The sequence below is a fragment of the Dipodomys merriami genome, unplaced genomic scaffold, assembly GCF_024711535.1.
Source record: "Dipodomys merriami isolate MVZ:Mamm:240054 unplaced genomic scaffold, mDipMer1.0.p SCAF_12, whole genome shotgun sequence".
NCBI lineage: Eukaryota > Metazoa > Chordata > Mammalia > Rodentia > Heteromyidae > Dipodomys > Dipodomys merriami.
In genome coordinates, this window is record NW_027202493.1 from 43,196,812 (window position 1) to 43,223,596 (window position 26,785).

The 26,785-nt window shown below is 43.8% G+C and overlaps 1 protein-coding gene across 3 annotated transcripts in view; it reads right to left on the minus strand.

The window, feature by feature from the left end:
• The window catches only part of Kif13b (kinesin family member 13B), a 138,476-nt gene that overhangs the window by 90,736 nt on the left and 20,955 nt on the right, over window positions 1–26,785 (minus strand). For all 3 annotated transcript variants that reach the window (XM_070016776.1, XM_070016777.1, XM_070016775.1), the window contains exons 3-6: window positions 10,931–10,943; window positions 5,416–5,476; window positions 4,192–4,284; window positions 1,838–2,018 (exon numbers count right to left, since the gene is read on the minus strand). In XM_070016776.1, the coding sequence (XP_069872877.1) occupies window positions 1,838–2,018; window positions 4,192–4,284; window positions 5,416–5,476; window positions 10,931–10,943 (348 nt within the window). The remainder of the gene's footprint in view (window positions 1–1,837; window positions 2,019–4,191; window positions 4,285–5,415; window positions 5,477–10,930; window positions 10,944–26,785) is intronic.

Sequence of the window (26,785 nt, forward strand, 5' to 3'; positions counted from 1 at the left end):
GTGTGAGTCCTACGCAGGAACGGCTCTCCCTCACTTCCCGGGGGACAAACGCCCTCTCAGCACAGAATTCCCCAAGTGCTCCCCAGGAAACCTGCTCTTCTGCTCTGAGCAAAGCCAGTCGCTCCTCCTTTGTTCTCCTACAAGTGAAAAGTAAACTGCACTGTGCCTACAATCACTTTTACAAATCATTCTGTCCACACTGTAAGCACTTCCTCTGATGTGCATGGTGCCTAACAAGCATTAGCTCAGCAAAATTAATATATTTTTTTTAAAGCACTAATTCATCTTCCTAGAGAGGATCATTATCTTTGTCAAAGAGAGTTATGGAGGAAGAACTGAGAAGTTCTATTTCTCTTGATTGGCTGAGTCTCAGATCATCTTTCCTTGACTGTGCGTCTCATCCCAAGATAACTCACTCTCCCTGTCCCTGCAAGCCTCAGCCCCGGTGAGTCCTCTAGCCTTGATAATGCTGTTTTTACATGGCAGGCACAGCCATGGCCCCATCTGTCTCTCTCCCTCCAGGAATCCGTGCAGTGATCAGGCCTCCCCAGTCACCACCCACTCTCCACAGTGCATTCCGCTGTGGCTGCAGGTGAGTGCGTCACTGCTGAAGGCCTCCGCTGCTTCAGAGCCAATGAGATCCTGGGCACTGTTTTCTCCCCAAGAAAGTTTCAAATTATCTATCTGAAAGACCAAGTTCCAAACCTCTGATTATGTCCCTTCCTCTCGTCACAGCCTGCACACCAAGCACTGAATTCCATCTACATTTATTGGCTTACACATTTTTGGAGGGCACCAGATGTGCTCATGCTGAATGACTACTTCTCACTACATGCTTTTTATTTGTGGCTCTGGGCAAGTCTGAGAAAGGATGGCAGTGACAGTACATGCTGCTCGATTGTCCTGCCTGATCTCAGTGCCTCTCTCATGAGCTCAAATCCCAGAATGGGTTGTGGGAAGCCACATCATGTAATTAAAAATAAATCACGGGCTGGGAAGATGGCTCAGTGGTAGAGCGCTTGCCTTGCATGCCTGAGGCCCTGGGTTCAATTCCTCAGCACCACATAAGCAAAATGAAAAAAGCGGGAAGTGGCACTGTGGCTCAAGTGGTAGAGAGCTAGCCTTGAGCTGAAGAGCTGAGGAACAGTGCCCAGGCCCAGAGTTCAGGCCCCACGACCGGACAAAAAAAATAAAATAAAATAAAATAAAATAAATAAATAAATCACAGCCTTGCACTAGTAGCTCATGCCTGTAATCCTCCTCAGGAGGCTGAGATCTGAGGATCACAGTTCAAAACCAGCCCAGGCAGTAAGTCTATGAGACTCTTATCTCTAATTAATCACCAGAAAACCAGAAGTGGAGCTTTGGCTCAAGTGGTAGAGTGCTAGCCCTGAGTAAAAAGAGCTCAGGAACAGCACCCAGGCCCCAAGTTCAAGCCCCATAACCAAATCAATCAATCAATCAATCAATCAACTAATCAAACACAAAACTTACAACTTGCCAGGCACCAGTGGCTCACACCTGTAATCCTACCTACTCAGGAGGCTAAGATCTAAAGATCATAGTTCAAAGCCAGCCAGAGCAGGAAAGTATATAAGACTCATGTCTCTAAACTCAGAAAAAGCTGAAGTAATGCTGTGACTCAAATGGTAGAGCCTAGCCTTGAGCAAAAGAAGCTCAGGGACAGCACCCAGGCCCTGAGTTCAAGCCCTAGGACCAGCAAAAAACAAAACAAAAAGCTTACAACTTGATGGCAGCGTTCAATACCTTAATTTAAGTCAACTTATTTAGTCTCTTTTAGCCCACGATATTCCAACACTAAATTCTTAGTTTTTACCCTTTGGGATCAAGAAGATCTCGAACTTTTTCATTGTAAATTTCCATGTAGGACACTTCTACTTTAAAACTCTGCTCTTCATTTTCTTCCTTCTGGGTTCTTTCAAAGAGTCCACTGCAGAGTCTTGGGATTAATCCAGGCTGGTCAGTGGTGCCCATCATGGTATAAGATTTTCCGGACCCTGAAAAGTTAGAAGTGTCTCTTTGAGCAGTGTAAGTACATAACCCTCTTTGCTCATAACAAATTCCTACCACTTAGCAAAGGGCTCAAATTACAATAAGAAATATGTTCAAATACAATGAGACTAAAACATACAGAAATTTTCCTATTATAAAGATGAAAGCCAAAAGCAAACATGCTTTAGAAAGGAAAAAAAAACCTGAATTATGTTTTTAAAAATTACCTGCCAGGCACTGATGGCTCACTCCTGTCATCCTAGCTACTCAGGAGGCTGAGATCTGAGGATCATGGTTCAAAGCCAGCCAGGGCAGGAAAGTCTGTGAGACTCTTATCTCCAATTAACCGCCAGAAAACCAGAGGTAGCTCTGTGACTCAAGTGGTAGAGTGCTCGTCTTGAGCTGGAGAGCTGAGGGACAGTGCCTAGGCCCAGAGTTCAAGCCCCATGACCAACCAAAAAAAAAAAAAAAAAAAAAAAAGGCAAACAAACCTAAAACAAAAGATTTGAAGTCTAGATGATTAATTGTGCCTGCTCCAAGCACTAATCAAAAAATACACAGCACACACACAAAAAATACAGATTATTCCTTCAGGCCCCAGAGCAAATTAACTTACCACCCCTGTGGAAACAATACCTGAACCAAAGAATAACCTTTTTCTAATATAAAATGTTTTCCTCCATTGTAATAGAAACATATTCATTTTTAAGAGTCAGAAGATGAGCACTGGGGGATGCCTGCCATCCCGGCATTCAGGAAGCCAAGGCTGGAAAGCTGCAAGTTCACAGCCAGTTTGGGCTATTGGGATAACTGAGGCTACTGGAAGCTAGCTGGAACTGTGAAGGAAGGAAGAAGAGGGAAACGAGGAGGGTCAGAAACAAGGCGGGAATTCAGAGGATACAGAAAGTAAGTTAAATCACCACAGTCTCACCATCCAGAACTGGTCTGATGCTTTCCTATTGCCACCACAGTGATTGTGCAAACATGTTTTCCACTACACAGCACTGCTTTTGTCACTCCAGACTTTGTCATTATCATGACACCTAACACTGCTGTCCTGCTTCCCAGGAGCAAGGGCTTTCTGCGGTGCGCCCACGGCACTCCACATGACAGCCTCGCCCAGAGACAAGCCTGTCCCAGAAAACACTGTACCACTGAACAGAGGAAGCGAGTCCCAGCGGGCCAGAGGCAGGAGTGGGGATGGCATGGCTGTACTCAGAGGTTCTACTCTCCTGACGAAGCCGTGTGACACTGTGCTGTAAAGAGCAGTTTCTGATGGGACAGGCTCTATAATGCACTCTTATAAAACTAGATCACTTCATATTTTCTTTCCTTGACCACAAAGACACAGACGCCAACAAGCTCTTTACCCATTATAACCAGTAAATGCTAACACATACATTCTTTTTGGTATTTTCTCTGTCATGATCCTTAAGGTCCTGGGCACGGCCAGTGCCAAGCTTAACAGTTATAAGTGTGTTTTGAAAAAAACAACTTGGTGGGGGTGGGACGGTGGCTCAGTGGTAGAGCGCTTGCCTTGCACTCATGAGGTCCTGGATTTGATTCCTCAGCACCATATAAGCAGAAAAAGCCGGAAAGTGGTGCTGTGGCTCAAGTGGTAGAGCACTAGCCTTCAGCTGAAGAGCCCAGGGACAGCGCCCAGGCCCACAGTTCAGGCCCCATGACCAACAAAAAGATAAAAAAAAAGAACAAAGCACTGATGGCTCACACCTATAATCCTAGCTACTCGGGAGGCTGAGATCTGAGGACTGCAGTTTGAAGCTAGCCTGGGCAGGAAAGTCCCCATGAGGCTCTTCCCATCAATTAACGACTCAAAGAAAATCAGAAGTGGTAGAGTACTAGCCTTGAGCACAAGAACATAGGGACAGCACCCAGGCTCTGAATTCAAGCCTCACAACTGACAAGAAAAGAAAGGAAGAAGAGGGGAAAGGAAGGAAGGAGAGGGGAGGGAAGGGGAAGGTAGGGGAAGGGGAGGGAAACAGGAAGGGAGGGGGAAGAAAAACAAACTCAACCAGTGCCATGTGAGAAAATCAAGAGAAAGGATTCAAATCCTAATTTGATTATACAATTAAAAACATCTTATCACCTAACTTTGTCTATAGTATTTCCTAAAAAGGAATAAGGAATAAATTCAGAGTCCATATTGTCTAACATTACCTGTCTGTCCATAGGCAAAGATACAGGCATTGTAACCATCAAAAGCATTCTGGAGGATGTTTTCCCCAAGGCACTTGAAGACATCATCTTGGCCTAAAAAAAGACATTGAAGGGAATGTTTTAACATTCTACATACTACAACTCAAAAAAAAATCCAAAATCTCAAAATATACAAGCAGCCTATTCATCTCCAAATGAGATTTGGAAACTTGACAAATACTTCTGTCCTCCAGGTTATTTCTAGTTAGCACAGGAGGAAAAATGAGCAAAGCATTCCCTATAAGCCACACTTAAATAAATGCTAACCAAGAAGCTTCCAGAATGCACTTATAGTTCATGATCATAAATACCTGAAATTTATACTTGGAATCTAGGTGTGCCTGGATTTAACTTCATATCACTCAGTTAATGCTTTTATTCAATGGGTACTAGAGTTCAGAAAACTCCTTTGTGCTAATGCCTTCTCTCTACTTTCTGCACATTTAGCAGGACTGCTTGGAAACAAGTGGCGTTACCAGTTAGGAAAAGGTTGCAACTGTAGCCTTAGATGTGTGGTAAATGAGGCTTGAGACAATCATCGTTTAGGAAGTGCCAGAACAAACTTGAACAGCAAAAATAAATTTGGAAGGAATATGGTCCACCCTCCAATACAGAGACAAGCATAAGCTCTGACAGGTGTTTCATGGTTGCCCAGGACCAGCACTACATTCTAGTCCTCCTTCCTTATACAAGAGGCCTTTCTAGACCATCTCATGGGCTTCTCAGGAAGCCTGTGACTACGGGGCAGCTCCTGGTCCCATGGAAGACCTGGAGGCCTGAGTCAGACAACCTCCTCAGACACCATGTTTGTGTAATTTTATTGTCTCAAACCATTAACAGCACACTATAAAAACCCTAACAAGCTGGGTGCTGGTGGTCGTAATCCTAGCTATCAGGAGGCTGAGATCTGAGGATCACGGTTCAAAGCCAGCCCAGGCAAGAAAGTCAGTGAGACTCTTATCTCCAATTAACTACCAGAAAACCGGAAGTGGCACTGTAGAGCACTAGCCTTGAGCTGAAGAGCCAAGGAACAGACAAAAAAAAACAACAACAACAACAACAAAAAAAACCCTAACAACAAACACTGGAGGAAGCAGTCTGTACAGTGCTTAAAAACTATAATTATTTATATAAAACACCCCTCCAATACTGTTAGTAGTGCCCTACAAGGCTGTATTCTGTTACCTGCATATTTTTCTCGGACAGATTCATCCATGGACCAGAAACAATGATCATAAGCAAACACCTGTTGAAAAGTGAGAAAGTCAGTATGCAAAAGGACCATGTATGCTAACGTGTGATATTATAATGTCAGGGCACTCAGAATTGCTCACAATAGTGACAAAACAATATGCATAATGTAACTATGTTATACCTACATACAGTTAAAGAGCTTATTTTTGTTTGGGGGTAGTTTCTTGTGTATATGTATGTCCTGGTGCTGGGCTTGAACTCAGAGCACTGGTGCTCTTACTAAGCTTTCTCTGTTCACTGTTTCTGATACTATACCACTTGAGCCACCAGTTCCAGCTTTTTGCTAGTTAACTGTGTCTCAATTTTGTCTGCCCAGGTTGGCTTTGAACCATGATGCTCAGATGCTCACCACACTTGGCACAAAGTTAACATTTTCATGGTGATATTGGTGATCTTTTATTATTGCATAAATTTTCTGCTTTGACTTTGTAAACAAAGAAAATGATTTTTTTTTTTTTTGGTAGGTAGTAGGGCTTGAACTCTGGGCTTGGGAGCTGTCTCTCAGCTCTTCAAAGCAAGCACTCTACCAGTTGAACCACAGCACCACTTCTGGTTGTCTAGTGCTTTACTGGAAATAGGAGTCTCACGGACTTTCCTACCTGGGCTGGCTTTGAACCGTGATCCTCACATCTCAGCCTCCTAAGTAGCTAGGATTACAGGCATGAGCCACCGGCATCCGGCTTGAAGATGTTTTTAAATAATAAAAAGATGCTCACTACAGCATGCCAAGAGTAACTACAAAATAGTAGGTTATTTAAACAATAATAAACATAAGTTCATCATTTAGAAGTATATAAGACTTTAATGAGAAAATGGTCACATTGGTGAAAAGGTGTTGGGTGTCTGGATATGACTACACATGTACACAAAAATATATGCATCAAACATAAGAAGAAAACGTGTGAAGGAGAAAATTGGGAAAGTATTGGAGGATGAACAATACCAAAATACAGTGTATATCTGTGAAGGAAGATAGCAAAAGGAAATTCACCAAAGGTGTTGAGTGACAGGATAATGAGGTGGGAAAGTGTGAGACGCCATATTGAAACCTCTTTGAACAAACAAGAAAAAAAAAGGTTAAAAAAAATCAATGGAAATACCAGAAATGTAAGACAGGCCTTGTCTGCAGTGTGGGTCTTGGGGAGTCTCAGTGGGAGAAGGGCAGGGCAGGTGGAGAAGGTGAAGGAGGGTGAACCTGTGGACGGCACAGTGAAGCTTGTGGAGATTTGTTCAGGAGGGAGGAGGAGAGGAGGGAAAATGACAGGCGTGGGAGTTGGGGGACCAGGGTCTTGTCAATCTGACAAGGTGCATTTATGCATGTATGGACATCGCAAAATAAAGCCCCTGATGCTAATAAAAATGTACAAAAAAAATCACCAGGTGCTAGTGGCCATGCCTGTCATCCTAGCTACTCATGAGGCTGAGATTGGAGGATCACAGTTCAAAGCCAGCCTGGGCAGAAAAGTCCATGAGACTCTTACCTCCAATTAACCACCAGAAAACTGGAAGTGGCACTGTGGCTCCAGTGGTAGAGCACTCGCCTTGAGCTGAAGAGCTGAGGGACAGCGCCTAGACCCAGAGTTCAAGACCCACAAAACTGACCAAAAAAATGTTTTTAAGTACAAAAATAAAAACAGAAAAATGGGATCAAACCAATTATTTCTATTTTTAATCTTTTGCTTTTTACCAAAATATGAAGTAGTTCTTTTGCAATTTTTACTTTACTAATTATATCTTTTATCTTCTTTGGATTTCTAAATGGTTTATCCATTTGTTCATGTTTTATAATTAATTTTAAGTGTGAATGTTTAAAATTCACCCCAGTTCACCATTCATCAAACTCTCCCAGTCACAGACTTTGCTGCTGGCCTTCCTGATAATGGTTTCCATGGGGTGGGGGGGAGATTGCTTTTTTGTATGTTTGTTGAGGTGTGAACTCAGGGTCTCCAACACCTACTAGACAGATGCTCTATTACTTGAGCCATGGCTCCAGCCTTCTTTCAATGATTTTGCACATAGAGTCTTGTTTCTTGCCCAGGGTGGCCTTTGACCAAGATCACCCTACCCTGCCTCCCACTTAGCTGGGATTATGGGTATGAGCCACCTCACTGAGCTTGTATCTTTTTACGTTAGCTTCAACTAATCCTTAATTGGGAGTATTTGTGGTTTACACGAACATGTATTTCCCCTCTCCCAATAGCCCCTTTACATGGCGGCTTACGCTGCCATTTCCAGCACTGGTATTCCCAGGCCCAGTGTCTCTCCTCCCTCCTACTAACCCGGCCTCAGCTCAGAGGCGGTGGCCGAGACTGTCTCAGCGTTTTTAAGCCTTCAGTCAAGTAGGCACCTCCCCCACATCAGTTTTCCCATGGTGAGCAACTGTACAACAGGGCTCTGTTGAACATCAACAATTTTTGGAGAACCTGTGCCTAATTCCAAAGCCCAGTAGGCTCTCTCAGCTCAGCTTACTGTTAGTTTTTGGAGGGACTCTGAGTGCTGTTTGTATGAAGGCCTGGTTTTGGTATTTTAAGATACTTGAACTGTCCCTGTTCTGTTCCGTATTTAGCACTGCCAGAGTCCATGTTTCTATGTGAACTCACAAGGCTATCTGGACCAGAAGTACAAAAGTTAACTTTTGTAAGCAAAAAATTACATTATGACGGTGAACTGTTGGCCTGTCAAAATCATTTCCCCACCACTTCCTAAAATTAGTTCAAAATGAAGTGGGGAACGGCCCAAAGGGAAGGCGACTGGGAGGACAGCAAGTTTTGCTTAAGCAACATTGTTCATGCCTGAATCAGAATTGAAGTAAACATAAAAATGAAAGTTGCCATGAGACTGATGAGCTCCTGGGGATGGGATGAGCTCCTTGGGAAATTGAGTTCAAGCCCTGCATTTGGAGGTGCCAGCAAAGGACATAGGAGTCCTAGGAGGGTCCCAGGATGCCAGCTAAAAGGGGCAGGGGAGGATCCCGTCAGCACCCAAGAAGATGAGAGCTCACGTGCATCTGAGCAGGAAGGATGGGAATTCCCAGGTCTTCATGCACAGGAGAAAGCAGGGGAGACGCTGGCTCCCCGTGTGCTCCTCAGCAGTGAGGCCAGAATTTTGCAAAGCATGGACAAATCCCACAAAGAGGCAGGAGCCCCACAGACACAGTCCTGAGGTACCATTGTTCACCGTTCACCTTTCCCAGAGCTGAATATCAATAAATCCACCCACAGTGCTGGTTCACTAGGAGTGAGTCTCAGATTCACAGGAAAGCAGGAGGAAGAGATGGAAGACAGTCACAAGGAACTGTGCATCATGATGCACAAACTCCATTTGCCATGTGGAATAACTGTCATAGAGTAGCATTACACAAAATGCAATGCCCAAATTAACTTGCTTTTGTTCTAGCTCTCAGCTATCATCCATCATTTAATTCTTTCAACATGCTAAGCAGAAAGTATCCTGATTCTTTTTCTTCAAGGTGAGCTGTTGTTCAATGACTCATGGCATGTGTAAATGTATCAGACACCGACTTCTACCTGGCACTCTCTCCTCTGTTAGTATTGGGTTTTATCCTTGATAAAGAATCTGATGCCAAGCGCCGGTGGCTCACGCCTGTAATCCTAGCTACTCAGGAGGCTGAGGTCTGAGGATCATGGTTCAAAGCCAGCTCAGGCAGAAAGGTCCAGGAGACTCTAATCTCCAATTAACCACTAGAAAACCGGAAGTGGCGCTGTGCCTCAAGCAGTAGAGTGCTCGCCTTGAGCTGAAGAGTGCAGGATAGTGCTCAAGCACTAAGTGGTAGAGCCCCAACCTTGAGCAAAAAAAGCTCAAGGGGGAGGGGGGGGCTGGGAAGGTAGCTCAGTGGTAGAGTGCAGCCTTACAAGCATGAGACCCTGGGTTCCATTCCTCAGCACCACATAAACAGAAAAAGCCGGAAGTGGTGCTGTGGCTCCAGTGGTAAAGCGCTAGCCTTGAGCTGAAGAGCTGAGAGACAGCGTCCAGGCCCAGAGTTCAGGCCCCATGACCGGAAAAAAAAAAAAAAAAAAAAAAGAATAACTTCCTTTGGGGCTGGGGACGTGGCTCAGTGGTAGAGTGCTTGTCTTGCATGCATGAGGCCCTAGGTTCGATTCCTCAGCACCACATAAGCAGAAAAAGTTGAAAGTGGCACTGTGGCTCAATTGGTAGAGCTCCAGCCTTGAGTAAAGAGCTGAGGGACAGCACTCAGGCCCAGAGTTAAGTCCCTATGACCAAAAAAAAAAAGCTCAGGGACAGTACCCAGGCCTTGAGTTCAAGCCTTGGGTCTGGTGTACTGACACACACACACACACACACACACACACACACACACACACACACACACACACCACCTTCTTTCACAGGAAATATGAGTAAGTGCTGACCAGGTATGGTACAAAATACCTCAGGAGACTCTCAAGTTCAAGCCCCACGTGAGTCATAAAAGTATGTTCAAGGGGCTGGGAAGGTGGCTCAAAGAGTGCTTGCCTTGCGTGCCTGAGGCCCTGGGTTCGATTCCTCAGCACCACATAAGCAAAAAGAAAAAAGCCGGAAGTGGTGCTGCGGCTCAAGTGGTAGAGCGCTAGCCTTGAGCTGAAGAGCTGAGGGACAGCGCCCAGGCCCAGAGTTCAAGCCCCACAACCGGACCCAAAAAAATTTAAAAAATTAAAAAAATAAAAATAAAAGTATGTTCAAGGCTAGTCTGGGCTATACAGTGAGACCCTATCTTTGGAAGTAAGAAAGAAAAAGAAAAAGGAGAGAAAAAGCAGCAGCAAGGAAAGAAAGAATATTGCCTTATCAACTAGTCATCTTTCAGAGGCCCAAATACTATGTCTACACATATTTTAGCAACAATAACAGAGAATAGAATTACAATTCAACCACAGGCTCTAAAATGAAAACAAGTCCCAAGAATGTAGATGAAACTGAATTTCCTGGAAGTCCTAAGGAGTTTTAAGAAGACCCTGGTCATGTCAAAAATACAGTCCTTGTGTGGGTCAGCACAACTGTAAACCCCCGGGGAGACGGAGGTTCCCCTGGAGCCTGGCTCCAATCTGAGGCCTCTGGCGGAAGCTGGGAGCCCACAGGTTTCTAGGGGTGTGGCAACGTCATCCCAGCTGGCTGAGGAGCCAGGAGAATGAATTGGCCTAGAAAGGAGCAACCAGACTTTGGAACTACCAGTTCTGTGCCAATCCATGGCACACAAGGAAATCTGTGTTGGTGTTGCTAGGAGACTGGGCAGAACTGGTCAGAGTGCAAACACAGCTTTCCATAAACCTCCACCCATCCTGTGCCAGTGCGTGGTAGCTTCGGGCTTGGGAGAAGGCTGACAGCTGTCCCTTATAAACTGCCAGGGTGAAAACATTTTTAGTTTTGAGAAGAAAATGTCCAGTATTTCAACAACCTGCACAAACATCTTACAACAAAACAAGTTTCTTACCTTCGGCTGGCCACTGAGTTCCCAGGAGATGCCACCGTTGACATGAAAGAAAGGAGAGTTAGAAAGAAATTTAGTTTAGAAAATACTTCTTGAAAAGTGATCATATAAACCACAACAAAGAACTGCAGTAAGAAAAACAAAATACTACTTTTAAATTAATAATCAACTAACTATCAGTGTAGGGAATTACTAATTAAGGAAAACTAACTTGTATCTCTCCACCAGAAAAAAAAAAGACTACCTGGACAAAAGTTCTAATTTTCCTAACTTTTATATTTTGGCATATCTTTGTATATGAATTATAAATATTTCTTTTAAAAGAACTTCCAGCCGGGCGCTGGTGGCTCACGCCTGTAATCCTAGCTACTCAGGAGGCTGAGATCTGAGGATCGCGGTTCAAAGCCAGCCCGGGCAAGAAAGACCGTGAGACTCTTATCTCCAATAAACCACCAGAAAACCGGAAGTGGCGCTGTAGCTCAAGTGGTAGAGCGCTCGCCTTGAGCTGAAGAGCTGAGGGACAACGCCCAGGCCCAGAGTTCAAGCCCCACGACCGACAAAAAAAAAAAAAAAAAAGAACTTCCAAGCTTGGCACTGATGTCTCATGCTTGTAATCTTAGCTATCAGGAGACTGAGATCTGAGGATCATGGTTCCAAGCCAGACCAGGCAAAAAAGTCTGTGAGACTCTTATCTCCAATAAACTATTGAGAAAAAACTGGAGGTAGAACAGTGGCTCAAGTGATAGAGCATTAGCCTTGAACACAAAGACGCTCAGGAACAGTGTCCAGGAGGCCCTGAGTTCAAGCCTCAGGACCAGCAAAAATAAGTAAATGAATAAAAAAGATCTGAAACTCTTCAGGAGAGGAAGGAGAGGGGAGAATGGGGGAAAGGGGGGCAAATGACCAGCAAAAATAAGTAAATGAATAAAAAAGATCTGAAACTCTTCAGGAGAGGAAGGAGAGGGGAGAATGGGGGAAAGGGGGGCAAATAACTGCATAACACATTGGAAGTCCTTATAACAGCAGCACAGAGACACCCAACAAAAGCTGATGGTCAGCAAGGGGTGGGGGTGAGAAACAGGCTCTGGGTGGTGAGTACTAATGGGGCTGGTGGATTAAATACTGTTGCAACAGACTGTTTGCAACTATGAAAATCAAATGAGGAAACCTGCTGGGCATGATAGTTCTTCAGGAGAGGAGGGCAAGGGATGTGAAGGGGGAGTGAAACTGATGGGAATACAGCATAAATATGTGTGGAAATGTAGCACTGAACTCCCCTCTCCCCAAGTATAACTATTATAAGCGCGGGGGGGGGGGGGGAATCTTCTGAGCTCAGCATGGTGGTACACACCTATAGTCCCAGCACTCAGGAGACTGAGGCAGCACAATCTAGAGTTCAAGTCCAGCCCAGACTACATGGTGAGACCCTGTCTTAACACTTCTTATCTAATTTCAAGTATTTTTCTCTACTTTTCCAAAGCAGCAGCTTACTCTCTTATCAACATAGAACCTTCTACAAAAAAGTGAATTCTGTCCTCAAGGAAACATGCATCAAAAGAAAAGCTAATTTCTGGAGTTCTTACTCCATTACTCAATACTCACTCCTCTATACTTACCCCGTCACTTTAACCCTGAAATGACCACAGGCTTATACCTCCCCAGGGTACAAGAACATTGCACCATGTGCATATCCAAGTTGTGACAAAGTACGAAGAACTCCCATGGACCTTCCACCTCCAAATCTCCCATTGTTAACAGCCACCACCGCCTTCCTCTCTCCCGCCTACTCCCACTCCACACATAAATATGTACATGTACATTTTTTCCTGAACACAGGAGAGTAGACATGACCTTCAGCTCTCAATGCTTCAGACTGTATAATTCCTAAAAGCATCAGGATTCACTCACATAATCAGCCTACTACCAAAATCAGGCAATTTAAGAATAAAGCTGGGTGAGGTGGCACACACTTGTAATTATTCCAGCACTCAGAAGGCTAAAGCAGGAGGATCATGAGTTCAAGGCCAGACTGAACTACATGAGACCCTGACTCAAAAAAAAAAATTACCGGGCTGGGAAGGTGGCTCAGTGGTAGAGTGCTTGCCTTGCATGCCTGAGGCCCTGGGTTCGATTCCTCAGCACCACATAAGCAAAAAGAAAAAAAAGCCGGAAGTGGCGCTGTGGCTCAAGTGGTAGAGCGCTAGTCTTGAGCTGAAGAGCTGAGGGACAGCGCCCAGGCCCAGAGTTCAAGCCCATGACCGGACCCACCCCCCCCCCAAAAAAAAAAATTACCTTGACAATAAAAAAAAAAAGAAAAAAATGAAAATGTCTGCTTTCAACAATCTGTATATCTTCTTGTCCCCTTGTCATATAAAATTTTTCTCCAAAGGAAACATTGATTTGTACCAAATGATTTTAGATAAGAACCCCAAAACATCCTGGAAACACCAGCAATGGCCACACGTGTCTGCTAAGAGTTTGGAGTAAGCTGGGCACTGGCGGCTGTAATCCTATAATCCTGGCTACTCAGGAGGCTGAGATCTGAGGATCACGATTCAAAGCCAGCCAGGGCAGGAAAGTCTACAAGACTTTTATCTCCAATTAACCACCAGAAAACCAGAAGTGGTGCTGTGGCTCAAATAGTAGAGCACTTGCCTTGAGCTGAAGAGCTGAGGGACAGCGCCCAGCCCAGACTTTAAGCCCCATGACCGACAAAAAAAAAAAAAAAAAAAAGAGTTTGGAGTAACACCCAATGTGGCATAAGAGACAATAACTTCTCTGGAATATGAGATATGGAAAAACTTCCTGACAGGAAGACTAGCAGTGTGCAGCACAGGTGACCCACACATGCTGTTACCATTCTACAGGTCTTCACCAAAAGAGAAGCACCCTTGCCTCAATCAGCTACAGCTTCATCTAAAACCTAGCTGTGGGTAATGAAAGCTGCATGTCTGAAATGCTGGTGAGAGGCCGGGATACAGTACACTACTTCCTTCAATGCTCCCAGAAACTCTGCAAGATGCTGTTTTGAATAGCTTCACCGACAAAAAAAAACTTAAAACTCAGAAAAACTAAAAGCCAGTCCAGCACACAGTAATAAGCAGTCATGGATCTTTGGTACAAAACAACATCTTCTGGCTCCCAAATCCATGGCCTTTCATTCTTCTACTCTGGTCAAAACAGCCTGAACTTAAGAAGCATGAGTCACACATTAACAACCACTTCTCTTAACACCAAAATCTCCCAATGTATTAATTTCCTCCATTCTAATTATTACCAACACAAGTTACCCATTGGTACTTAGCTTACTATTCACTATGCATATGAAAACTCCATATTATCTCTTCTGAGAACAAAAAAAAAAGTTACTATGTTACTTCAAGTTAATGTTTTAAAATTTAAAAACCAATAACTACACAATTCAGGATTTTGTGACACATGGGACTAACCTGAATTCAGAATAGCATAATAAAAGTAAATCAGTAAATTAATTACAGAGCTAAGTTTCCAGCTAGATATTCTGGTATCTACAACAGTAAAGCTCAAATAACCTGTACAGCCAGAGGATACCTTGAGATGTAATTACAGCTCTGTACAAAAAATAAGTAAATTGATTAATTAAACAAAACCTTTTGAAAGGATAGTTACCATTCGGCCCAGCCACGCCTTACCAGTTCCAAGATCCCTCATTTAGAAACCTCAGAAACCCAGGTCACTGTGGAGATTCAGGAAGCAAAGGAAACTAGCTGCTCTCTAATCAAAAGACATGTCACCAAAAGTACAAGCCTTTATTTCTCAGCTGAGCTGAATTAATTTTGCTGTTGCTTAACTCTACTTTGAAATACTTTCTCTGACTTACAAAAAGCTACAAAAGCAGTGCAAAAAAATCCTGTACATTAATGACCTTCTCTTAACCACAGTTACAATTTCCAACATCTGGAAATTAATTATCAACACACAATTTATTAAGTAATTGACTGATAGTCAACCTTAACAAAAATTTGCCATCCCCTCCCAAGATCGTCCTTTTTCTAGCCTAGGTTCATATGCTGCTGCATGTAGCTGTCTCGTCTCCCCCAGACCAGATGCAGTTTGTCCCTCATGGACACTTGGGGTGTACTGGCCCCCATTCTATAGACCATTCCTCAGTGTAGGTTTGTCTAGTGCTTTTTCTTTTTCCTTTTGTCAGTCATAGGTCTTGAACTCTGGGCCTGGGCGCTGTCCCTGAGCTCTTCAGCTCAAGGCTAGCGCTCTACCACTTGAGCCACAGCGCCACTTCCAGTTTTCTGATGGTTAACGGGAGATAACAGTCTCACGGCCTTTCCTGCCTGGGCTGGCTTTGAACCACGATTCTATCTCAACCTCCTTAGTAGCTAGGATTACAGATGTGAGCCGCCGGCGCCCGGTTGTCTAGTGCTTCATGTACCTACATCATGTTCTGTATTCTGGCAAGCAGGATACCAGCAATGGCAGGCCCTTCTCCGTGCATGCAACCAAGAGACTATGACATCTTATAACAAAGCAGACAAAGTCTGATCAGGGATATGTGCTAGGTCTCCTCACTGCGATGTCATTGTTTTCCCTTTTGTAATTGGTATGTACTTTCTGAGGAAAGACTTTGAGACAATTTAAATAGCCTGTGTTCTCTTATGCTTTCACAAATTAACTTTAGCATCCATTAATGATTTTTTCCTGCAATGATTACTAGCTCCCAAGTAGAGATGGTCTCATTACTAGAGGTGTAATTATCATCGATCCAGATGGATCAATATGGACAGAGTTGCTTTTTTGGAAGAGGATGGGAAAAACAAATGATATGGCTACAGCTGAGAAACATAGCTCAGTGGTAAAGCTCTTGCTTAACAGGTACGAGGCCGTAAGTTCTATTTCCAACCCCCATCTATTATAAGGATGCATGTTTCAGACTAAAACTCTTATCTATAAATAAGGTACTCTTGATTTACTCCTTTTTATTGGCCTAATTTAAAGGCCTATCCTCACTTCTCATCTAAATTGTAAATCACATCATAAAAATAAGTCAAATTGTACTTAGAAGAAGTAAGTTCAGTGGCAATTTCATGTTAAGTTAGCCTTAAATTTTTTTTATTAATACTTCTGACCATTAAAAAAATAAAATTGTTGGATGTAAAAAATTCAGTAGTTTTTGTATGTAAAATACTAAAATGTCAATGGGATGATCAATGACTGCTGTCATCTATCTACCAAAAACAAACATTAAATCCAAGTATCGCCACCTCTTTTAATTCTAAAGTTTTAAGTTGGAATCCTCACAATGGACAGATTTGGAATCTGTTTTTGTACATCCCTCTGAAAGCCACTCTGATACAGATTACAAAGAGCTTCTTCTAACACAGCCCTACTACGTAATGATGTTGTTGCTCTTTGGGACTTAGCTGGCAGTACCAGCAACGGAACAATCTGTGTGATGGCCACATAGTTTCAAACTGTCAAGTATCGGAGGAGAGTTCAAAGAACACAATCCAGTTAACTCAAGTGATCACTGGCATATCACCTCCCTTTTATCATCTGTCAGACATATATCCCAAAGGGAATTTTAATTCATTAACCACTTTCATCATCAGAAAGTTTAAATTAGGCTGGGAAGGTGGCTCAGTGGAAGAGCGCTTGCCTTGCATGCTCGAGGCCCTAGGTTCGATTCCTCAGCACCACATAAGCAAAAAGAAAAAAGCCAGAAGTGGCGCTGTGGCTCAAGTGGTAGAGTGCTAGCCTTGAGCTGAAGAGCTGAGGGACAGCGCCCAGGCCCAGAGTTCAGGCCCCACGACCGGACCCCAAAAAAAAAAAAAAAAAAAAAAAGAAAGTTTAAATTAGGCCAAAGACATTGATTCATTTATGGGACTTCTTGAAAAATATATTGTATATTATGGTAATACACATTCATTTGAATAACTGCACATTCAAATGACTCCAAACATATACAGAGACTATGACAAGTTACTAAAACAGACTCCAAGCAGATGAAATTTGTCATTTTTATTCCTGTAAGCACTTGTGGTTTCTAACTGTATGAATCTGTATTTTCTTGAAAGACTTTTGTTTTGTTTTTTATGTCAGTCCTGGGGCTTGTGGTTTTGTGCTCAAGGTTAACCCTCTACTATTTGAATTACCCCTCCATTTCCAGCTTTTTGGTGGTTAATTGTAGGCAAGAGTCTCACAGACTTTCCTGCTGGGGCTGGCTTTGAACTGAGATCCTCAGCTATCAACCTCCTGAATAGCTGGGATTACAGGCGTGAGCCCGCAGACAAGCGTGAAGCCACTCGCACTCTGCAGATTTTGGTATTTTCTTAATTAGATTCATGTGACTGAATTTCTTCTTGACTAGACTGGATTTATGTGGGAAAAGTACTGCTGAGTGAAACTAACTCTCCCTACCAGGCCCCTGCTCTTCCTATACTTCAGTCTCCAACCTGGAGGCCACCCCATATCGTCCACAGGACCAATGTAGCCCTCAGCGGCCATGTCCAATCCTCACAGTACTGACCAACAGGGCAAGACTAAAAGGTTTCAGGCAACAAAATCTGGATTTCCAAATATTCTTAAAAGTTGGGACAATCTGGCCCAGGTTCCCACATAGCAACCACAGCTACACCTGAACCTCTATTGTCTCCCCTCATCTCTGCAGACAGCTGAGCTGCAAGTTCTGGCTAAAGGGAGCAGTTTTCTTGCTTTCAGACTCAAAACAGACTCACTGGCTCACATCAATGAAGATGCCATCTCCAAATGCAAGTCCCAGGTATTTAACACAGAATACCGTCACAGTCTCCAGGAATGCCTGCAGAGTCTGCCTACCCAGCAGGTAAGACAATCTGTTTTAAGATAACAAATCCTAAACATGGGGCCTCAAGGAATGACTCAGCTCAGCTCAACCCTGGCTCAAGGCCCTAGGCTCCTCAACAAGAGACTCCAAACTCAAGTGCTACAGTAGTAACACCATCAGAGTTATAAAAGTAAAAATGTTATCTTCATATAAACAGTGGTAAGTTGAGAATTCAAACTGAAGTTGGGAAGGGTGAAAACTTCAAGGAAAAAGCAATGGTGCATCCGAATGCCTGGTGCACCAACACTCACGCATGCTCATAAACACTGCTATGTCATTAGGGTAGTTTTGTTTCATGATGCAACACTGTCTGCGGTTGAAGGCAGTTATCAGGTTGAGAAAAACTGAAACTTCAAGCTCATTACTCCAATTACTCCCAAATCCATTGCTTAGCAAGAATTTGCTTGGCTTTTTTTTTTTTTTTTAGCAGAAATCCCATTTTCAAGCATTTCCCAACTATCCACTTGACTACCCACGGGGAAATACTGCTTAGTTTGGTGGAGACGGCTATGTTTATCCTGTCCCTGAGATGTGGTTTTCACGTTTGTAGTGTCTCTCAATCTGTGTGCTCGTTTTCCTTCCCAGACATTCATTCAGCGAGTATTACTCTATTTGGAGATGGGTGAATAAGGTCTTGTTGGGTTACCCAGACTGGCCTCCAACTCCTGGGTTCAAGTGAATCCTTCCAGCTCAGCCACCAGCGTGACTAAGATGTGATCCAGTTCCTCCCCAGCCCAGTGGAGACTCAGCTGTACCCCCTTCACTCTCCACAGGTCACTCTGCCCCCTACCTGCCTAACCTGCACAGTCTAGAATGGACTCTTCCCACCTGTGCTGTCTCTTAGGATGGCATGAGCGACAATGATCAAGACGCACTGTATCATAAATTGATATGCTGAATTAAAACCCCTTTGTATACTAATAAAATTCTTTTTTAAAGTTTGTCAGCTGGCCACTGGTGTTCATGCCTGTAATCCTAGCTACTTAGGAGGATGAGACCAGGAAGTAACGTTCAAAGCCAGCCTGGACAGAGTAATCCACAAAACTCCACCTTCAATTAACCAGCAATATGCTGGACTGAGGGCATGGCTCCAATGGTACAGCTATGAACAAACAAGGTAAACGAGATCGTGAGACTCTGAGTTCAAGCCCCAGAATCAGAAAAACAGGAAAAATAGTATAAAATTTGATCCAGGTTTTTTAAAAGATGATTCAATTTTCCTGAATTTTTCTTGCTTACAAGAGCTTTGCCTCCCAATTAACAGGCTTTCTTAAGGATGAGTATTAAGAACAGATGAAATAATTGTCTGTTTTCCAGACTAGAAATCCACAATTTGATAACTGAAATTAACGTACCTCAAACAGAAACTATTTATTCAGAAACCACAGCTTAAGTCACACCATTAGTCTGTCAACATAAAACTGAACATTTTAAATATGGAGGTGACAGGAGGGAGTGAAGAGGTTAGCCTTGCTGAATGTGGGTGAAAAATTCAAAATTCAGACCTAATCAGAAAATCCTTACTGCTTTAGAATTGATTAAATGATGAATGAAAAAGGAACTGGGGACAAATACAGTAAGAATACTTAGTGTATTTATGCGATGAAAAAAGTGGGAAATGTGGCTGGGACTGTGGCTTAGTGGTACAGTGCTTGCCTCCCATGCATAAAGCCCTGGGTTCAATTCCCAAGTACCACATAAGCAGAAAAGGCTGGAAGTTGCTCAAGTGGTATAGTATTAGCCTTGAGCAAAAAGCAGCTCAGGGACAGTGCCTAGACTGTGAGTTCAAGCCCCAGGACTAGCCAAAAGACAACAACAACAACAGGGAAATGGGAAGTGAGCCTAGGAAGGAACAGATAGGATGAGGGAGAATGATGGAAGGGTGGCACTCATCAAGAAGCACCGGTGCCGAGATGGACACATTAGGTATAACCCCCTTGTACAACCTTTTCAAGGTCAAACGATAAATTCTGACATGAATCTTAATACAGGGCCACAGAGGCTCTGTGGGTGTGAGTGCAGGAAGAAATCCCACGGGCTCCTCCAGATCCGTGACATGCATGAGCCGCTGTGACATCACAAGACGGCCAGGCTCAGGCAATAGATGCTATGGGACTAGAAACAATCTGAGCCTATCACCAGAATATGTGTTTTCATTTTTAATAAAGCTTCTATTTAGCTCTGATCATCATAAATCCCATCCACGATGGGCAGAGCTATTCCTTAGTTCCATGCCCTCCAGGGCTGTGTAAGCCATGGCTCCCTAGACCTAGGAAGTCAGGACTTGCTGGGATGTTACTGCCCTTTGCAGTGGATGGATGGGATGGGTTGTCTTTGGAATCCATGGAATGCAGCTCTAGATGCTGCCTGCAATGCTAGTCTGCCCTTGGCCTGTAGCCTGCCCTCTCCATTCACCCCTGAGTTTTCCAAAACTCAATGCCAGTAAATAAGTCAGTTATAAAGGTTTCCTTTGCTGTGAAGTGGTGTAAACACCTTAGAACCAAAGCTGAGTCACTCGACAATGCATGTTTGGAAACCCTACCACAGGGGTGTCTAGTCAGGTGACTTACCATGATGACACCATTCATTCTGGCTGTAATTAATGCAAACTTCTGTCCCAAATGAGTATTCCTTTTTTTGTGTGTACTAGTACTGGGGCTTGAACTCAGAGCCTGCATTGTCTCTGAGCATTTTTTGCTCAGTACTCTACCACTTGAGCCACAGCTACACTTTCAGCTTTTTGCTAGTTAATTGGAGATAAGAGTCTCATGAAGGGCTGGGAAGAGTGCTTGCCTCACATGCATGAAGCCCTGGGTTCAATTCCTCAGTACCACATACACAGAAAAAGCCAGACGTGGCACTGTGGTTCAAGTGGTAGAGTGCTAGCCTTGAACACAAGGAGCTTAGAGACAGTGCCTAGGCCCTGAGTTCAAGCCCCAGGACTGGATTTTTTTTTTTTTTTAAGTCTAGAAAATCCTCCCCCATTCTCAGTGTTCCTCCTTCAAGGCATCTGAACCAGCGAAGGCTGGTATCAAGTTTGCAGCCTCTGACCCACTCTCCTGGGGCAGTCCCGCCCTGCCTAGCCCGTCCTCCACATTTCATCAGCGTAATCTTAGGTACTAAGTGCATGGTTTCCAGAGATCCATGGAGCCAGACAGGCCTTGTTAGACTCTGAGCGAGTTACTTAATCTCTCTGTGCCTGTTTCTCCCGCAGTAGAAGGTAAATAATAATAGGGCTGCCAGGAGTAAAGTGCTCATAGCTGGGACTGGATTTGTCTCTGTGTGGCCCCCACTCCCCATACCCTGTGCACTGTTTGTAGGTGGCTCATTCTGCCTTTGTACTTCCTACCACCAAGGTCATGCTGTTCTGCCTGAAACAGCTGAACCCAGAGAGCAGCACCCTCTTCACGGTTTCCAATGGCATCTTTAACCTTGACAGAAGACTAACAGCAACAATGGCCTCCTTGGCCTCTCTTCTCCCAGCAGCCCCGCGTGTGACTCCACCACACCGGCACTTGCCTAGCCCCTCTTACAACACTGCTTCAGTTCAAATACTGAAGCCAAGTCCCATAGCATCTCAGAGGCTCTCCTCTGTGGGACTCTCCCCAAATCCTCACTGCTGGTGTGTGTTTTACACAAGTCTCACCATTCTACAAAATTATCCCCAAGCACATGCTGTAAGTGCAGGCATGGGTTCTGAGTCACACCTAGAGATAACGAGTTCGCATGTGATATCCTAATCACAAATACATCCTCCAGGGTTCAGCTGCATAGGTCACTGCCTTCTTTAGTCAGGATGTTTTATCCACATTGACTGAACAAGAGGGTCTGTGAACACTGATGGGAAGGCTGAGGCTCTCATTTTACAATAACGAATCACAAACTTTTATGATTCTTTTCATTATTTATGTCATAATGAATTACAGCATTAATAGTGGTGCCTATGACATGGTCACCAATAAAAATCACCTATTTTTCATATCATATCCTCATGGTTGTATCTTAAAGTATTATTTGTATTCAAAAAAGTTTTGAAATTTAAGTAATTATCCTAATACTAGAACTGTTTAGTCACTACAGCAATAAACACGTCTCTAAAAATATTTCCAGGGGCTGGGAAGGTGGCTCAGTGGTAGAGCGCTTGCCTTGCATGCATGAGGCCCTGGGTTCAATTCCTCTGCACCACATAAGCAAAAAGAAAAAAGCCAGAAGTGGCGCTGTGGCTCAAGGGTAGAGCGCTAGCCTTGAGCTGAAGAGCTGAGGGACAGCGCCCAGGCCCAGAGTTCAGGCCCCACGACCGGACCCAAAAAAAATAAAAAAATAAAAAAGTATTTCCAATCACAGTAACTCAGTATATATTGGGATCCTCTATAACTATTTGCACTTTAGTTCCCTGACACTCCTAAGAAAGGGTCCATGGCGGGCTGGGAAGGTGGCTCAGTGGTAGAGTGCTTGCCTTGCATGCCTGAGGCCCTGGGTTTGATTCCTCAGCACCACATAAGCAGGAAAAAAAAAGCCGGAAGTGGCACTGTGGCTCAAGTGGTAGAACGCTAGCCTTGAGCTGAATGGCTGAGGGACAGTGCCCAGGCCCAGAGTTCAGGCCCCACAACCAGACCCAAAAAAAAAAGAAAGAAAAAAAGAAAAAAGAAAGGGTCCATGGCTTTATTAGACTACCAACAGGTTCCCAGAGACAAGAAAAAAAAGATCAGAATTTCTCTCTGGAAGCTGTGTTTGCATGCCTTCAGCTATCTTTTTTGTCTGATCAACACTACAGGCTGCTTCAACTAAGTCTGAAGATGCCCTCGGTCTGGGTTTTACTGTAACATGCCCTCCTGGTAGTATGGCTGTATGGAGGAAGGCGTAGAACCTCTTACGAATTTCAATCAAGTCTTGGGATAATGAGGACAATGACATGGATCAGTCCACAGCACCCTGCTAGACTAACAAGCCATTTTTTTTTTCTTACAGTAGGGATAGAACTCAGGCACTTTACAGAAAAGGCAACTGACACTCAGGGCGGTGAGATGAGCTTCCAGACTTGCACAGCTAGTAGCTGGCAGACCCAGAATGCATGCCCACATCCACCCCCACTCCTTCTCTTCAACCAATTTCTGCCTTCTCTTACCCCACAAGCCACAATGCTGACTGAACTCCACTCTAGCTCAGAGCCTTCCAATGCCAGTGAGGCTGATAAACTAAAAACTCAATCTACTCTAGAACAGCAGGCCACCCTCTCTTCCTACTTTCTACATTCAGGTCTTGATTATCAGTGCCACATCCCTGGAGGCGAAGGGACCCGGCAGGTCACTGCACGTGGGACCAATCAGGCCAGTCAACCTGCAAGCCATGGCACCCACCAGGATGCCTCGGCACAAAATCCTGGGGGGCAGGACTCCAGGCAGCTAGGGAGTGCACGCTAGAGCAGCTGCAGAGAACAGAAATCACCCAAGGGAGTGCACCCCAGAGCAAGGCCAGGGAAAGCAGGGTATGAGTATCAGATTATGCCCATGTGAGGCAGGTCAAAGTCCAGGCTGAGCTGGTGAGAACTGATGGGCAGAGAATGATCAAAGGCTCCTGGGAGGAATGAGGTGGGAAGATCTGAGCAGCATACAGAGATGTCTGATACAGAGACAAGGGTGAAATCAGAGCCTGAAAGCCCAAATGAAGCGTCTGGACACAGCAAGGCCCAAAGCCCTTTTCCATACCACAGTGTGTCCTGAATTGTCTCTGCCCTATGATCCAACTGCTCAGTAAGTGGATAAAGCCTGGCAGACAGGTTCAGCCAGGACATCTAACAGTCAGGTTAGGGATTCACCTACAGTGGGGTTTTCTTAGACTACCTACTGAACTGCTAATTAGAACACTGGGGATGTGACTCAGTGGTAGAGCACTTGCCTAGCAGGCACAAGCAAAAATAAAGTCTATCCCTTTAAAGACAAAAACTTATTAGAATGACTATCAGTCTTGAGACAGTTTCAAATGTAAGGCACAGAGTTCCTCCAGTGCTGTCACTCCATCAGTGGACTGACGGTGAGGAGGCAGGAGGAAGCACCCAGCAGGCAAAGGTTTTGCTCACACATGACTTCCCTTGGGGTAAAGCAGGTATTAGGAAATACTGCAAAAGACAAATTCATCAAAGTTGTCACCAAGCCAATAATGTTTCTAAATCAGTAGAAATGATGATTGCCGTGGATTCAAATGACAGATTATAGGAAGCAGGAGCAGGCCTGAGGATGAGCTCGTAATAGTGGGTTCTAGAAGCCACTTAAGAGGCTCTTTTGTGGGCTGGGAATGTGGCTTTGTGGTAGAGCGCTTACCTAGCATGCATGAAGCCCTGGGTTTGATTCCTCAGTACCACATACAGAGAAAAGGCCAGAAGAAGTAGCACTGTGGCTCAAGTGATAAGAGTGCTAGCCTTGAGCACAAGGAGGCTCAGGGACAGTGCCCAGGCCCTGACCTGAGTTCAAGCCCAAGGACTGGCAAAAAAAAAAAAAAAAAAAAGGCTCTATTGTAATTTAAACACAAGGCAGTAAGAAACCTAACTAGAGTCAGATCAGAGAAAATGGTAAGGAACAGCAGAGTAAACATAATTTCAAGGAAGGCAAGAAGCTTTGGAGTAAGACCAAGCAGAACAATCTAACCCAGCACCAAGTTACTTCTTCATCCGTCTACAGAACCAACAAGCAGCTTCTCCAATATGGAACCAGAAGTGTTAAGCTTCATCTGTCAATCACACTATGTAGATCATATTCAGATCCCAGTAAAAACAAACTGTGGGGAAAAATTAATGAAACAGACAGGCGCCGATGGCTCACACCTGTAATCCTAGCTACTCAGTAGACTGAGATCTGAGGATCACGGTTCAAAGCCAGCCCGGTCAGAAAAGTCCATGAGACTCTGATCTCCAATAAACCACTAGAAAACCAGAAGTGGCACTGTGGCTCACGAGGTAGAGCGCTCACCTTGAGCTGAAGAGCACAGGGACAACACCCAGGCCCAGAGGTCAAGCCCCATGACCAACCAAAAAAAAAAAAAAAAAAAACTTAATGAAACAATGGGGTGTTGAATTGTGACTGAAAATGCAATGCCATAAATTGAGTATTCTTTATCTGTAATGCATAAGACCAGAAGTATTTCAGATTTCAGAGTTAGTTTTGGTTGTTTTTTTAATTCTGGGATACTGGTAAATACGTGATGAGGTATCCTGGAATGGGACTCGGTCTGAACCTGAAATTCGTCTACGTTTGGAACTGCCTGAAGGCAGTTTCATGCAATACTTGCAGTGCTCCTGCCTTGAGCCTGTGATGCACCACAGCCCAGCTGTGGGATTTTCCACTTTCCACCCACACGCACTCACAAAGTTACCCACTGTCAGGTGCGCGATGCCCAACCTTCATCATCTAACTCTTGTCTGCTGAGGGCAACAACGGTATTGTGGTTATAGTTTGTAATAAAAACAATATTAAAATATTTGTGGATCACTGGAATTCCCTTCAAAACAATTCAAGAAAAGGGGGCTGCAATGAGGCCAGTATTAGCCATAACAGTTTTCAAGAGTGAGGACAGGGAGGTCGAGATTCATTATATTCATGTCTTTGAAGTTCTTCTTAATAAAGAGTTGTAGTTTTTTTTATTGTGTTTTTGTTTTTGCCAGTCCTGGGCTTGAAGTCAAGGCTTGGGTGCTGTCCCTGAACTTCTTTTGCTCAAAGCTACCACTCTACCACTTGAGCCACAGTACCACTTCTGGCTTTTTCTGTGTATGTGGCACTGAGGAGTTGAATCCAGGACTTCATGCATGCTAGGCCAGCATTCTACCACTAAGCCACATTCCTAGCCTCTAAAGTGGGTTTTTTTTTAACTGTACTTTTTTTGTCTTTTCTTTTTTTTTTTTTTTTTGTACTTGGGATTAAACCCAGGACATTATGCTTGCTAGGCAAGTGCTTTGCTACTAAACTACATCCCAGCCCTAAAGTTTTTTTTAAATTAAAAGGCAAACATAACATTTACATGTTTGATCTAACCCCAGTACCAACATATATATACACACACACACACACAAAGACAATGCTCAGAACTGAACCATTTCATTTCAATTCTGAGTCTGAAAATCTAACCAATGAATAATTAACCTATTCTTTCTACTTTCCAGCTCTTTGTTTTGCTGTTTTTTTGTTTTGCTAATATGCTTATATATACAGTATACAAAAATAATTAATATTTTCACTGAATGGAACTAAAGGTTAATAAAGATTATCCTAACAGCTTGATGTGTGGTACATTATCAAGGCACAGAAGTTGAGTGGATCAGAAAAACATCCCAAGGTACTGTCAAAACAGCAACTTTAGGGGTTGGATGGGTTCCTTGTGTTGTATTTCTTTAAGGACTACTACTGTCTCCAACTTCAACACAGAAAGCAAGCTAGTTCCAACTACACTGGAGGCTAAAGCCAAAGACAAGGAAAGCCAACAAACAAAACAAAGTACACAACAAAAATCCCTTGAATTTTCGGTTTGGTGTTTGCCTAACTTTAATTGTGATTCAATATTTTATCTAGTACATCATACTTTATCTGACCATTTTATGCTAAACCAAAAATTCAGGGCGAAGTTTATTTTTTTTTGGAGGGGGGGGTCGGACGTGGGGCCTGAACTCTGGGCCTGGGCGCTGTCCCTCAGCTCTTCAGCTCAAGGCTAGCTCTCTACCACTTGAGCCACAGTGTCAGGGCGAATTTTAAAGCATTCCTATTAGCTCTAATTTATTTGACTTAAGCTTGCTAACAATATATTCACAGAACTCAAAGTCCTCATTTTCTCAAATGTTGATGTCCTAGTAGGTTTTTTTTTTTTTTTTTTTTTTTTGGGGGGGGGTCCAGTTGTGAGGCCTGAACTCTGGGCCTGGGCGCTGTCCCTCAGCTCTTCAGCTCAAGGCTAGCGCTCTACCACTTGAGGCACAGCGCCACTTCCGGCTTTTTCTTTTTGCTTATGTGGTGCTCAGGAATCGA